This window comes from Embiotoca jacksoni, unplaced genomic scaffold (assembly GCF_022577435.1).
Source record: "Embiotoca jacksoni isolate LCO1_2020_lvr unplaced genomic scaffold, fEmbJac1.0.p SCAF_63, whole genome shotgun sequence".
NCBI lineage: Eukaryota > Metazoa > Chordata > Actinopteri > Embiotocidae > Embiotoca > Embiotoca jacksoni.
This window is the reverse complement of record NW_027185418.1, coordinates 193641-206436: the sequence shown is the minus strand read 5'-3', so window position 1 is coordinate 206436 and position 12796 is coordinate 193641. Positions and strand designations below refer to the sequence as shown.

The following is a 12796-nucleotide window of genomic DNA, read 5'->3' as shown; positions in this document are numbered from 1 at the left end:
GGCGACTGAAAGTTACCCGGGTTACGTGAACATGGGAGAACACGTGACCTCGACAGAGAAGAGCTTCCATCACCCTCAAATCCAGGACCCCCGGTGTACAGTGACCACTGATCCTTTTTTATGACCAGGAAGAAAAATGAACTCAAAACAGGTTTTGACTTGATCAGCATTTTAGGTAACAGCACTGAAAAAGATATTCAAACATGAAATCCCTCTTTGTAAAACACACAATATGTGCTTGGCTGATAAATTGAACTTCCTGTTGTAATCTGGAGATTTGTTGGAGCTGATGTCGACGGTGTGATTGATTAATGAGGTCCAAACGTGGTGAACATACTGAGACCAGATCTGTTCCTGCCTCATACTGATTGAACTTGTTATATCATCCTGAAGAATGCAGTTCATCCTGACTTTATCAAAACATACTGACATTTTTAATGAGAAGTTTTTGAGAGAGATTAGAAAATAAACAAGAAAACCGAAATATTGTTGTTCAGTTTAACATTTTTATTCAACATAACAGGATAAAAACACGCATTTTCTTCAAAATAGATATCTAACATTATCTGCTGCCTCAACGTGTGAAGACTTATTTACATCAGAATACAAATGTTGAAGAAAACAGCTTTGGAAGCATTTTGTTGAGAAGTAATGCAGCGCCCTCTGTTGGCCAATCAGCGGAAACAGTGTTAAAAACTACTTGCAGGAAACAAATATTTTCTAATATCTATTTATACATTACATCTGAGGTTTTTTTTTTTTTTTCAAATATGTACACAAAGTACCAAAACAAACAGCTGTTAAAAGTTGCACACTTTAACTTTATTTCCAAGTTTTGTTTTTTACAAAAAGATTAAATGTAATATGACCTTAAATCTTTATATTTTGACATTATTAAGCCAGTTGGCATTATCTTACATGAGATTAATCTTTGCAGACTATCAAGTTACTTTCTGACGTTTGACTCAAACAGACAAAGCCTTCTGTTCACAGATCCAATTGTTCGTGTCGTTACAGTTCACTGATTTCCATCTTAGAGTTTGGTGAGAAATTGCACAGTGACCATCAGTCGGGTTTTCTATCCTGGAGCTGAGGAAACAAAAACGTCAATTGGATCTTGAGTCAAGATTTTATCATTTAAAGTGTTTTGAAATGTGTGTCTTACCTGTTAGCCAGATCACTTCCATCGACCCACTTCCATTTTCCATCTTCAACTTTCAGTCCAATCCAGTACCCTTTGTTTCCTGAACTTCTCCAGCTGATATAACGGACATATTTCTGAGGACAACAGAGGAAAAGGGATCAGAGATATTTACATACTTTAATAAACTCACTGTGACCAACAGACTCATCGTGTGTTCAGATCGTCAGAAAATACATTTTCATTTAATATAAGCGGTTTTTACCTTTTCTTCTGCATTATCTACAACCACCAAATCAGAACTCCTTATTTTGCAGTTTTCTCGAGCTTCTTCCCAGGTTTTCCGATCGGTAGAAGTCTTGTAGTCCAAAACCACATAGCACCTGGACTGGACCAGAGTCCAGCCCGGCTGACAAGATTTACACTGTCTTCCTGAAATAACAGAGATCAACTAATAATCAACTTTACTGTCTCGTTATATCAGGATTGAATATTTTTATAACTAATGGGATCCCAACATACCGCCACCATCTTTTCTGGGACAGTAGGCATCAATGATCCACTGAGCTCGACTGGTGTTGAGCTCATTCCCCTTTGCCTCCATGTCCTTTATTTGATTTGTAAGGTTTCTCTTCTCCATCTCCAGCTCCTGGTTTTGTGTCTCCAGCTCCTGGTTTTGTTTCTCCAGGTTCATCTTTTCTGCCGTCAGCTTGGCGTTGTTTTCAGAAATGACCGAGGTAACTTAAGGTCAAACGTACAGGAAGATAGTTGGCAGTGAGCTGATATTGGACAACAAATTAACAAAAATCAAACAAGTTTGACGTAAATTGAAAGTCAGATAAAATGCATTTTTGTTCAGAATTATTTCACAATAACGACATAGAAATATTTGTTTACTTTTGAGTTATACTTACAATATATTCGAAGGGCCACAATAACAAACAGTATCAACCAACTCACTGTTATTGTTGGAAAAGAATGAGTGAAAAAGGGAGACTTCTTGTCTGAAAGAAAAAGTAATTTTTTTTTTAGCTGAAACGAATCAACATGAAACTTTAAAACAGTTCAATCTGCTGTTATAATAGTTCAGCAGTAAATTGTGTTAATAACCTGCAGTGGCTGTTATTTTGTCCACAGTATAAACTGGTGAATTTTCATAGTCACCTTCTTCAAGTTCCTCTGAAACAAATCAAACATAAGTTCTCAAAGATCTGCAGTAAATTAAACATTATTTCCAGAATCAGCAGACTGAGAAAATCATGATACAAATTAAAACATAAAGTCAATCGTGACATCTCAAATTAATTTGACCAAAGTGTCGTTATGCTCATCATTATGAAAATGAATAAAACAAGATTCTGCTTCACAAAAGATGAGACGCTTGTGAAGTTTGAATCTGTCAGAAAGCATCCTACCTGCAGATAAAGAAACATTTGGATTTCTAACATTGACCGTCAGCGTCTGTGTTTTTCTGTTCATCCTGGAAAAAGCATCAAGTTCACCAGCGATCGAGCTGCATATGAAGGCTGAAATGGAAACGCTGGTGCAGTGATGTTCAACTTTACAGGGAAGTTTGTGGGTTTTTGAAGTTGAGTCTCTATTTTAAAACTTGTGGTCAGTTGTTGTGAGGGGAAGTTTTCTCTGTTGAATTTTATTTCTAAAATATACAGTTTTTTATTTCATCGAAGCAGAAATCAATCAGTAATATGATTGTGTTACATGTTGTTTTTCTGACCAATGATGATTGAATAAATGTCTGAATTCAGGTAAGCTGACCAGCCTGGATGGACTGCCATTTAAAATTCAGATACAGAACACATCCACACGCTGATCTCCAACGACACCGATCAAACACAAATGTTTAAATATCTGCAGCAAATTAGTCCGTATTTATAGAATCACTCCCAATGTGCTCGGCAGCCTGGAAAAATCATGGAAATAAATGTAAAGATGAAAAGGATTTTTTTTTTTTACTCTTCAAATGTATTTAATGCCAAAGTTACACTGTGTTGTTGTGCTTTAAAAAGGCATCATGCATTACAGAAACATGATTCTGCTACACAAAAGAGTGTAGGTGAAAAGCGTGAGAAATGTTTACCCTCCTTGCAGATAGAGGAACGTCTGGACTTTTTAAAGTAAGTCTGAGTCATGTACAAAGTTTAAAATACCAGTTTTAATCTTGATAGAGAAGCATGTGGGTTTTAGTTCTGTTTGAAGGTGTGACAGTTGGTGTTTGCTGAGAAACTAATGCCCAGTTGTGATGAGAAGTCTTCTCTATAAATAGTTTGGACTCACACAGTGTGTCTGCAGCATCTTCTCAGGCTGCTGCAGTTCATCAGTGCTGGAAGAAGTATTCAGGTCCTTTACTTAAAGATGCTGTAAAGTAGAAATGAAAATGAGTTTTAAGTTCATCACACCACAGAAGTATGGGTTGTTAACTACCCATCCAAATTTGAATGAAAAAAACACCGACAAGTATATTAAAGTAGGCTTTGAAATCGTGAGAAAATCATCAGTCTTCTCTGCTCTGAGACTGGGGGGGCGTGTCCTGAAGGAGCTGAAGCTCCACCCACTCACTGGGAGGTGTTCAGTGTCCTGTAGGACAGTCCTGTGGCTGCAGTTCTTTTCCCCACTAAGCGGTCCGTCTGACATCCAACATCTCGGTGACTTTATGCATGATGTCCCACTGGTACTCTGTCTCTCTGCTGGATGGAGCAGCCTGCTTTGGGAAAACACAATAGAATCAGAATTTATTTGTCCAATGAGTGAAACATACAGATGCATATAAATGAAGCTTGTCCCCCTGAGCTGTAACACAGGAGTCAAACTGGACACCAGAGACAGAAGACAGTGAGTCTCCAACTACTTCTAACGCACCTGCATTACAATAGTGGAGATAATAAGAATGGAGGAGTTGATTTAGTTCTGTAACGACTGTAACATGAACAACGCTGCATTACATCACATGTTAATTCATGACATCACATGTTAATTCATTATATCACGTCAATTCAAACTTTGAACCTGCTCAGGTTGAGATGTAAGTCTTTCTCCTTCACTGATGTGCCTCCACCTCCTCCTCCTCCTCCTCCACATGTAGTTGGGCTCATTTATCCCGACCGGTACCGGTACATGTAACCGAGAGGGTCGCTGATTGTAACGTTACACCGGAGTACAAAATCAACAACCCTCATTAATGGGGAGGACTAGATCTCCTCTGGTCCATGTTTACCATCACCCCGACATGTAAAATACAGAGTTACATATATTATAGTTCCTTATCGGAGCTATATTGACATGCCTAAAAAATTCTGCTGTTTTCGGAGCATTTTCCTCTGAACTCTGCTACAAACTCAATAGAAGCTAATTAGCACATTAGCTCCCATTTCATGAAGATAAAGTTATTCTACACCGAGTAAAATCACGTTAGCGGTTTGCACCGAGGACTAAATGTAGCAGAGTCACTGTGGAAAAGTTATCTGGTATAATTATAACAAGCACACAGAACTTCCGCTGAGTGGTGGACTGCTGGCGGCGGCGGACGGTGCCGGTGCGACCGGAGGACGAACGGCCGGGAGGGTGAAGCTCGGTTCGGCTCCGAGCTGCAGGAGAAGCCGTGTGTCCGTGAACTGCATCCGTCTCCGGTCCAAGTTGAAACTGTCTTCTGTGAAACGGTCCCTGCAGAGGCGGCTGTTGGTGTCGATCCTAACGTCTCCTTTAGCGAGGCTCTTCACGAAATCAATCCGCCTCTTTTTCCTTTCTTCATCAGTAGGGAATTTAAACAGCGATGCGGCGCTGCTTTGGAGGTTCTTGCTTCCAGGAAAGATTCACTTGCGGGTGGAGGGAGACGTCCTGTAGCAGCCAGCTGATGGACAATAACAATCTGACTACGGCAGAGTGGGATGACCTCTTATGCAAATGAGCTCCAGGCTTTTATAGCCTTTCACCGTGAGAGGAGGAGCCATGCAGAAGGTTATATAAACCGTCTGTGCGGTAGATCGGTGACGTACTGAAGCGACCTTTTAGCCTCGCCTAAAAAAACATGAGCTGAAGACGGATGAGAAACTGTTTAAAGGTCCAACTTACAGCAACTTTAACTCAAATAACTGCGTAACAAAATTGGATAAACAACCATTGAATTGCATATTATGTCAAATAATGTCACTGAAATCAGGTATAAACCTCTGAACTCTGTTAAACCCAAAATAATTCAGTTGTTAGATCTTAATAGTCTGTTTTAGTCCTTTACAGTTGTCAGTCAAAGTAGGTCTCATTTATATCTTTGGAAGTTCCTTAACGTTCAACAGTTCACCATTAGTCTCTTCCAACGGACTTCCGGTTGTTTGTTTGAATCCAAAACAACTCTGAGATCTCAGAAAACAAAGTGCCAATAAAATTGGATCCTTTATATTTCTCGGTGAAGATCCAGACAGGATAGCAGATGAAGCAGCTCGTAGTCACTTGATGAATCCCTAAAAAAAAAAACAGCCTGTACACAAGTGTGCAGAACATCATCATATAGTCAGAGTTTCCTCTTTTTCCATCACATTAGATTTACACAAAACATTCACGACTTTAAACACTTGTGACTAAATTATCTCGTTTTACCTCAATTTCAAACAATACACTTGGCAATCAACATACTTTTACAACATATACAGTAACTTTAACAAAAATTCAACACACACACACACACACACACACACACACACAGTTATGTGCTTCATTCACAACATCCAAAATGTTGTTATCCTGGCTGGTTTTGCTTCGCTATGTTCCTCAAAGTAAATTACTCCCAATTCTCTGACACAAACTTAGTTAACAAGATAACCTCAGGTAGCAACTCACCTGGATAATCCACTTCATTGAAGAAACGCCCGACGGAGTTCGTCCCGGTGAGAACTTCTCCCTCGACAGCTCCGCTGCAGCTCAGCATGTAACTCACTTACAATACTGTTAAATTCACTCGATATCTCTTGGGAATCTCAAAATATCTGACTTTGCTCCAAATCTTGTCTGCCTCCTGCACCTGTCTTAGCTGCGGGGTCTCCGGTAGGTGAGTGCGTGGTTCAGAGAGTGGGAGGGGGGGCTACGGGCTCTGCTACGTTCAGACCACCAGCTGGTTTGGTGAGACGTTTAGGGAACGTCTGTAAATTGGGCGACTAAACGTTACCAGAATTAAGTGAACATGTGAGAACACGTGACCTCGACGGTGAAGCGCTTCCATCACCCTCAAATCCAGGACCCCCGGTGTACAGTGACCACTGATCCTTTTTGATGACCAGGAAGAAAAATAGTGCAAAACAGGTTTTGACTTGATCAGCATTTTAGGTAACAGCACTGAAAAAGATATTCAAACATGAAATCCCTCTTTGTAAAACACACAATATGTGCTTGGCTGGTAAATTGAACTTCCTGTTGTAATCTGGAGATTTGTTGGATCTGATGTCGACGGTGTGATTGATTAATGAGGTCCAAACGTGGTGAACATACTGAGACCAGATCTGTTCCTGCCTCATACTGATTGAACTTGTTATATCATCCTGAAGAATGCAGTTCATCCTGACTTTATCAAAACTTACTGACATTTTTAATGAGAAGTTTTTGAGAGAGATTAGAAAAAAAACAAGAAAACAGAAATGTTGTTGTTCAGTATAGCATTTTTAGTCAACATAACAGGATAAAAAAAACACGCATTTGCTTCTAAATAGATATCTAACATTATCTGCTGCCTCAACGTGTGAAGACTTATTTACATCAGAATACAAATGTTGAAGAAAACAGCTTTGGAAGCATTTTGTAGAGAAGTAATGCAGCGCCCTCTGTTGGCCAATCACTGGCAACAGTGTTAAAAATTACATTCAGGAAACAAATATTTTCTAATATCTATTTATACATTACATCTGAAGTTTGTTTGTTTTTTTCCAAATATGTACACAAAGTACCTTAAACAAACAGCTGTTAAAAGAAGCAAACTTTAACTTTATTTCTAAGTTTTGTTTTTTCCAAAAATATTAAACGTGATATTACTAGAAATCTTCATATTTTGACATTATTTAGCCAGTTGGCATTATTTTACTTGTGATTAATCTTTGCAGACTATCAAGATACCTTCTGAAGTTTGACTCAAACAGACAAAGACTTCTGTTCACAGATCCATCTGTTCCTGTTGTTACAGTTCACTGATTTCCATCCGTCGTCAGTTACAGAAATTGCACAGTGACCATCAGTCGGGTTTTCTATCCAGGAGCTGAGGAAACAAAAACATCAGTTGGATCCAGAGTCAAGATTTAATCATTCAAAGTGTTTAGAAATGTGTCTCTTACCTGTCAGCCAGATCACTTCCATCGACCCACTTCCATTTTCCATCTTCAACTTTCAGTCCAATCCAGTACCCTTCGTTTCCTGAACTTCCCCAGCTGTTATCACTGACATATTTCTGAGGACAACAGAGGAAAAGGGAACAGATATATATACTTACTTTAATAAACTCACTGTGACCAACAGACTCAACGTGTGTTCAGATCTTCAGAAAATACATTTTCATTTAATATAAGCTGTCATTACCTTTTCTTCAGCATTATCTACAACCACCAAATCAGAACTCCTTATCGTGCAGTTTTCTCGAGCTTCTTCCCAGGTTTTCCGATTGGTAAAAGTCTTGTAGTCCAAAACCAGATAGCACCTGGACTGGAACAGAGTCCAGCCCGACTGACAAGATTTACAATGTCGCGCTGAAATAACAGAGATCAACGAATAATCAACTTTACTGTCTCGTTATATCAAGATTCGATATTTTTATAACTAATGGGATCCCAACATACCGCCACCATCTTTTCTGGGACAGTAGGCATCAATGCTCCACTGAGCTCGACTGATGTTGAGCTCATTCCCCTTTGCCTCCATGTCCTTTATTTGATTTGTAAGGTTTCTCTTCTCCATCTCCAGCTCCTGGTTTTGTGTCTCCAGCTCCTGGTTTTTCATCGTAAGGTTGTGCTTTTCTGCCGTGAGATTTGTGACCTTGCTCTCTAAGACAGCAGAGGCTCGTGTCAGATTGGTGTAGTCCTCCCTTAAATCGTTGTTGAGGTTTGTCAGGTTGCGATTCATTTCCAGAAGAGTCGTTTGGCTGTTTTCCTGACTGAATGTAGCAACTGCAAAATGAAAATGAGCATCTTAAAGTAGAGTAAGCAGTTTTGGTATTGTTGACTTTGCTTTTGTTATTTCATCACAGATCAAAGCTGCTTCCTGTCTGTTATACTTCAGGTTTGCCATCCTTTTGGGAGCTATAAGCTAAGATTGTGTTTGTTCTTTTTCAGAGAACAACAAAAAACCCACAAAAAGACCAACACTCACAATGTGTTAAGCCATCTTTCAATATTTCACAGCTTCCCCCATTGGTTCATACAAAATTCACTCAAAACAGCTTAACAATGAAATTTTAAGTAAAAATGACTGAAACAAAACTTAATGGTAAATATGTTGTGGACTTTTTGTTTATTTTAGCCAATGATTTCGTTTTCTAAAACTTTTCAATGTTACCAAGAAACCCAACAGCAGGTGTAGTTTTATTATTTGGCCTGATGTTTCCCAACATGGTGAATTACATGGCTATTATTCAGGCAAAATGTGCAATAATTGGTTACACAGTACTGAAAATATATATTGTATAAAAAAAAACTGTTATACTATCTTCATACATTTGACCATGAATTATTGTGTCTAGTAATTCACTTTGTTCTTGACAGATTTAGAAAACTAAAAGCAGAAACTTATAATATGTAAAACAATCTGATATCACATGATGGTAACAGAAGAAATATTATTCTATAAGGGTTTGCCTTGTGTCTAAGTTCGTGCATGGACTATCTGTTTTACATACTTACTGTAGACACAGATTGCTATGATGCCCAACAGCAAAATGACACAGAAAGTCACCAAGCAACAAGCCAAGAGCCGATAGTGGCGACGTCGTCCGTCTGCTTTCTTGTCTGGCAGGAATCGGATAGACAAACATATAAATACGTGGCTTTAGAAGTCGGAGTTCATGAAATAACGTGGGTAACCAAAGTTACAGTCTTTTTCAGTCCAACATTTCCTCTTTACCTTGCCATTACCAAAGAAGGTATTTTAAACTTAATAAGTTTAAAACAGGAAGTATAAAAACTTTTAAATCAGACTGTGAAAACCTCAAATTAACTTAAATTCAACATGAGATTGCATTTTTACACAAAACAATGTTTTGTAACAGAAAATCATCAGAAAGGAAACGCTTCATGGCCATTATGTATTATTAATGTTCACGTGGGACACTGAAAGGAAAGGTTTACAATTTCTCAAATGTTTGATATCAATTCTTTCAGACATTGTGCTACAGATGAACCAGGTTGTAGGCAGAAGTGGACATAGCCTCCATTCCTATTAGGCCAACCCAGTAATATTGACTAATATAACGCTGTAATGTATTTAAGCGTCTCATTGTTTGTTTATTTTTTGCGAAGTAATCTGTCCTTCAGATATGATAAGAATTGATAGATGTTGAAAATATAGTCATCAGTTGTCATTCAAGTAAAGGTGATAATCTTAAAAATATATATTTATAAGAACATTTGTAAAACTCTTAAATCATATTTCAATCGTATTTTGGGTTTCCGGTCGATAAGGGTTCACTAAAGTTTACAGATTGTGACCCGTCCAAACACATATTTTGGAGCTTGCCTGACTGAATGTTTAACAAATCAACTACTACACAATCATACACTTTTGACTTTTCTTAAATGATTTCTGTTGATTTAAATAAACCAATTTATTACAAACAACAATTATTCCACAACGTGGCGGTCAGTCAGAAGTTTTACATGTGTTTGTTTGTTTGTTTGTTTGTTTGACTTCACAAAGCCGATATCAGCACCAAATGTTCTCAGACTCACCTGTGTTTTGTTTTTGTGTTCTTTTACAACTTACCATTTGTGTCTGGACTTTGTTTGGTTGAGTTCTTTTTCACCTTCACTTCATCGTACACAGTTTCCTCTTTGTTTTTAGCTGAAAGGTTAAATAGTGTACAGTGGTTAAATATTAACAGTTCACTATAATCAACAATGAGATAAAAGAAAAAAAAAATCAAGAACAATGACAAACTGCTTGGTTTAGTGAGCTAAATATGTAACCTGCTCCTACACCAGAACAATAAATTAATATTTAATATGAGGAGGGCCACATAAACAAAGACTCTCTTCTGAAGACAAAGTCTGAGAATATCTTTTCTTGTCGCTCTGTACTTTTAAAAGTTGATTTACCTTCCGGTCGGGATCGGTTCTTATTTTTGAATACAACTGAAGCGTAGTTAACGTCCTCCGCCATCACTACAACCTTTCTGTTGAGTCTATCCGAATTGTAGTCAAAGAAGTACCACTGTAATTGAGCCACAGAGACTCACAAGAAGAGAAGTGGTTGTTTCTTCTGTTGAGGCGAATCTGTCACATTCTTGAAATATATCAACTTCTGCTTTTCCTGAGAAAGTCATTTGCATGCACGACAGTCCGGATGTCAACTTCAAGCCAACACTGTGTTCCTGTTCCATAATCAGCTTGATATAAAAGATATTATTACAATGAGTATATAACATGGTATAACAAGATTACTAATATGTAACTAGGACTTTGGAAGTTTGCTTGGTTTTGTGTAAAACACCAATAACCAAATGAATTTACCCATCTGCTGTGTTGTGTTTTTTTTTTTTTTTCTCTCTGCATCATTACTCACATGGTCTCACACCTTTACTGCAGATTGCTCCAGTCTGAACTCTTTTGTGGCCGTCGATGCACGTATAAATGTTCCTGTAATACTGAGTATAGCAGTGTTAAGAGATACACTCACCTCATCCCAACACGTGGAGGCAGATGGCCGCCCACCTCGACAGAGAAGAGCTTCCATCACCCTCAAATCCAGGACCCCCGGTGTACAGTGACCACTGATCCTTTTTGATGACCAGGAAGAACAATTAGTGCAAAACAGGTTTTGACTTGATCAGCATTTTAGGTAACAGCACTGAAAAACAGGAAGGGTATGAAAAATTGTAATCTTAAAAGTAACTAGTAACTAAAGCTGTCAAATCTCTGATACGTGGTCGAATAGAAGTATGAAGCTTCACAACAGGAAATACTAAAGTAAAAGTACAAGTATCTCAAATTTGTACTTAAGTATTTGAGTAGATGTACTTGGTTACATTTCACCACCGTCTTTTATCAAATGTAAGTGACTTTGATCATCAGAGTTTATCCCAGCATGCACTGCATAACAGGCAGGAAAAGAACAGCATCAACACGCAGACAAACTGACTCACCTGCAGACACATGTGAATGTAACCCTTGCTGTTGCAGCACGTAATCTTTTACTAAAGGGTAATCTATGATGCTAACCCTGGCACTACTATCTATGTAACATCAGTATCTGAGGTTCTTTAACAGTTCAGGCCAAGCTTTTTTCAGGTTACCTTGGTTACGGTTCACTTCATTTCAATTACTCGGTTGAGTAAGGAGATTGGTGGTAGCAACTCTATACAAGAGCAATGAGACCTCCAGCCCACAAAGCACACACACAACCAATGATTCAATGATGAGGGAATATATTTACAGAATTATTTAAACCATTTCACTTGAACAATACCTTTAAATCTCACATTAACTCAACTTCAGCTCTTAACAACAATTAGTCTCTTCCAACGGATTTCTGGTTGTTTGTTTGAATCCAAAACAACTCTGAGATCTCAGAAAACAAAGTGCCAATAAAACTGGATCCTTTATATTTCTCGGTGAAGATCCAGACAGGATAGCAGATGAAGCAGCTTGTAGTCACTTGATGAATCCCTAAAAAAACCAAACAGCCTGTACACAAGTGTGCAGAACATCATCATATAGTCAGAGTTTCCTCTTTTTCCATCACATTAGATTTACACAAAACTTTCACAACTTTAAACACTTGTGACTAAATTATCTCATTTTGCCTCAATTTCAAACAATACACTTGGCAATCAACATACTTTTACAACATATACAGAAACTTTAACAAAAATTCAACACACACACACAGAGTTATGTGCTTCATTCACAACATCCAAAATGTTGTTATCCTGGCTGGTTTTGCTTCGCTATGTTCCTCAAAGTAAATTACTCCCAACTCTCTGACACAAACTGAGTTAACAAGATAACCTCAGGTAGCAACTCACCTGGATAATCCACTTCATTGAAGAAACGCCCGACGGAGTTCGTCCCGGTGAGAACTTCTCCCTCGACAGCTCCGCTGCAGCTCAGCATGTAACTCACTTACAATACTGTTAAATTCACTCGATATCTCTTGGGAATCTCAAAATATCTGACTTTGCTCCAAATCTTGTCTGCCTCCTGCACCTGTCTTAGCTGCGGGGTCTCCGGTAGGTGAGTGCGTGGTTCAGAGAGTGGGAGGGGGGGCTAAGGGCTCTGCTACGTTCAGACCACCAGCTGGTTTGGTGAGACGTTTAGGGAACGTCTGTAAATTGGGCGACTAAACGTTACCAGAATTAAGTGAACATGGGAGAACACGTGACCTCGACAGAGAAGAGCTTCCATCACCCTCAAATCCAGGACCCCCGGTGTACAGTGACCACTGATCCTTTTTGATGAC

The 12796-nt window shown here is 38.6% G+C and overlaps 1 protein-coding gene and 1 long non-coding RNA gene across 2 annotated transcripts; both read right to left on the bottom strand.

Moving 5' to 3' along the window:
- Positions 1-539: 539 nt before the first annotated feature.
- Positions 540-12637, bottom strand: LOC138213703 (macrophage mannose receptor 1-like). Its single transcript, XM_069174947.1, has 15 exons — positions 12363-12637; positions 10435-12003; positions 10103-10180; positions 9025-9129; positions 7966-8292; positions 7709-7875; positions 7468-7580; positions 7278-7391; positions 2557-2621; positions 2252-2320; positions 2056-2145; positions 1664-1882; positions 1407-1573; positions 1166-1278; positions 540-1089 (listed from the first exon to the last, which is right to left on the bottom strand). The coding sequence occupies exons 2-15, from the start codon at positions 10496-10498 to the stop codon at positions 966-968; spliced, it is 1815 nt and encodes a 604-aa protein (XP_069031048.1). The 5' UTR covers positions 10499-12003; positions 12363-12637; the 3' UTR covers positions 540-965.
- On the bottom strand, positions 2965-6220 carry LOC138213718 (uncharacterized). The gene is made up of 3 exons (XR_011179549.1): positions 5990-6220; positions 3719-3863; positions 2965-3517 (listed from the first exon to the last, which is right to left on the bottom strand). It is a non-coding gene; the product is annotated as an uncharacterized lncRNA (long non-coding RNA).
- Positions 12638-12796: the final 159 nt, after the last annotated feature.